This window comes from Pistacia vera, unplaced genomic scaffold (assembly GCF_008641045.1).
Source record: "Pistacia vera cultivar Batoury unplaced genomic scaffold, PisVer_v2 Contig456, whole genome shotgun sequence".
NCBI classification, from domain to species: Eukaryota; Viridiplantae; Streptophyta; class Magnoliopsida; order Sapindales; family Anacardiaceae; genus Pistacia; species Pistacia vera.
Genome location: NW_022196286.1, coordinates 115911 through 117692, shown reverse-complemented (window position 1 = coordinate 117692; position 1782 = coordinate 115911). Strand labels below are relative to the sequence as shown.

At 37.1% G+C, this 1782-nt stretch overlaps 1 protein-coding gene across 1 annotated transcript; it reads right to left on the bottom strand.

Moving 5' to 3' along the window:
- Positions 1–242: 242 nt before the first annotated feature.
- Positions 243–1230, bottom strand: LOC116144798. Its single transcript, XM_031430229.1, has one exon. It carries the CDS (start codon positions 1155–1157, stop codon positions 651–653), a length of 507 nt encoding a protein of 168 aa, XP_031286089.1. The 5' UTR covers positions 1158–1230; the 3' UTR covers positions 243–650.
- Positions 1231–1782: the final 552 nt, after the last annotated feature.

Sequence of the window (1782 nt, the reverse complement as noted above, 5' to 3'; positions counted from 1 at the left end):
CATATAGGCTTTTTCAAGTTTAATAAGTCGGTCTTAACTCTTAAGAATGCAAGATAATCAAAGTAGACTGCTTCAAAGTTCAAAGTTAGAAACTTATAATGTTAATCTCAAATAAAGAAGTTTCTCGGATCGGGGGTCAGGGCCATTAGCCTGCCACGACTCATGCGCTACCAGCCCATTTGACAGAATGTTATTCGCTGGTACATGTGGAATTTTTGTCTTATCATTATGCACTGACAAACTTAAACAGCTCTTTATATAAATATATGCAAAACAACAAAGACTATTAAAAAAAAAAAAAACAAATAAATAAGCTAAGGCAAAATGGTCGTGTATCATTTTCTCAAGTACAATATTGTTATTGTGAGCTAGATACAAGCAAACACTTAACAGAGAAACAGAAACTGCGAATGTACCTTTCTTCATATTCCCACAAGAGGTCAGTACGTACACGTATACACCAGACATAATTCTTCTTTTTGTGCATGCTTTATATTATTCTATCAATTCAGTACATACTCTTCTTTTTTCTTTGTTGTACAAGTTTGGTTTATAACTACATTCTAATCTAGCAAGATAAAAATATGAATGATAAACGAAGAACAAGAAAACAAGAGAACTCCTTAATGAGATCACTACTCGTCCATTAATTAGCTGGTAACAGCGATCTCTATTGTACTCCTAGAATGCATCAATCCTGCCTCAATCTTCTTACTTCTTGGCCGAAGTAACTTGGACAAGAACCCACCTTTCTTCTTCTTGTTATCATGATCATCACCCTCTTTACCTCTCGTTCTAGGAAAAAAAGCCAACGATCTACTCTTTGTCAAACCGTTCTTGCTAACGAACGACAAACTGAACAAAGAAATATTATTCTTCCCCTCAGTAGTGAAGCGATACCGATGCATTGGAGAAGCACAAGAAGAAGCTTCTGAAGAGGAATAGTAAGACGATAACGAAGAAGAAGACGATGACTCCATTGTAGAACTATAAACACGAGATGAGCTTGAAGTTGATAGCTTAGAGAGCTTTTCTCTTAAACAAAGCGAGCAAACTCCAGGTGATTGCCGGTGTTTGGGGTGCTTTTTGCAGCGAATTATATCAGACTTGGATTTGCCAATAAAATCCTTTGATGATTTCTTCATAAGGCTAGCCATTTTGGAATTCTTTTGGCTTGGTTGGTGTGTAGTGTTTTAGTATATATAGGTGAGGAAGCGGTTCATTTCCATGATAGTTCATGGGAGCTTCTTTGGGTTTTCCTTAAAATAGGTTTTTTGACGGTTTGAGTAAAAGTTTGAAAAGTTTGTTGGAAAGATTAATTGAACGGTTGAGATTGGAAACAGAGTTGTGTGGGGCACATTTTAAGATTAAGTTGGTGGGTATGATGGTTTAAGTAAGTTGTGAAGTGTGGATTGGGGGAGCATGGGACCAAAACTTTATGTTGGGCGGCGTGGAAAATCAAGCATTCACACAGAAAATAGGGTAGGCGTGGACACTGTAAAGACTTGGAAACGACAGCGTTTGGGTAAAGAGCATGTTGGAAACGTATAAAACGGGACGTCGGTCCATGGCAAAACAAAAGCTCTGGTAATAAGGTGTATGTCGTCCAAACGAAGTGCATGCGCTGTTTCTTTCGGTGAAACCAATAATATTTTGCCACGTAGTTGCCCCTTAAAAATGTTTAATTTAATCCTTTCTCAGTCCTGAACATGTAATTTTGTGAATTCAAATCACAGTATAATTCATTCTGATCCATATGAAATGATATGATGGGATTATCTG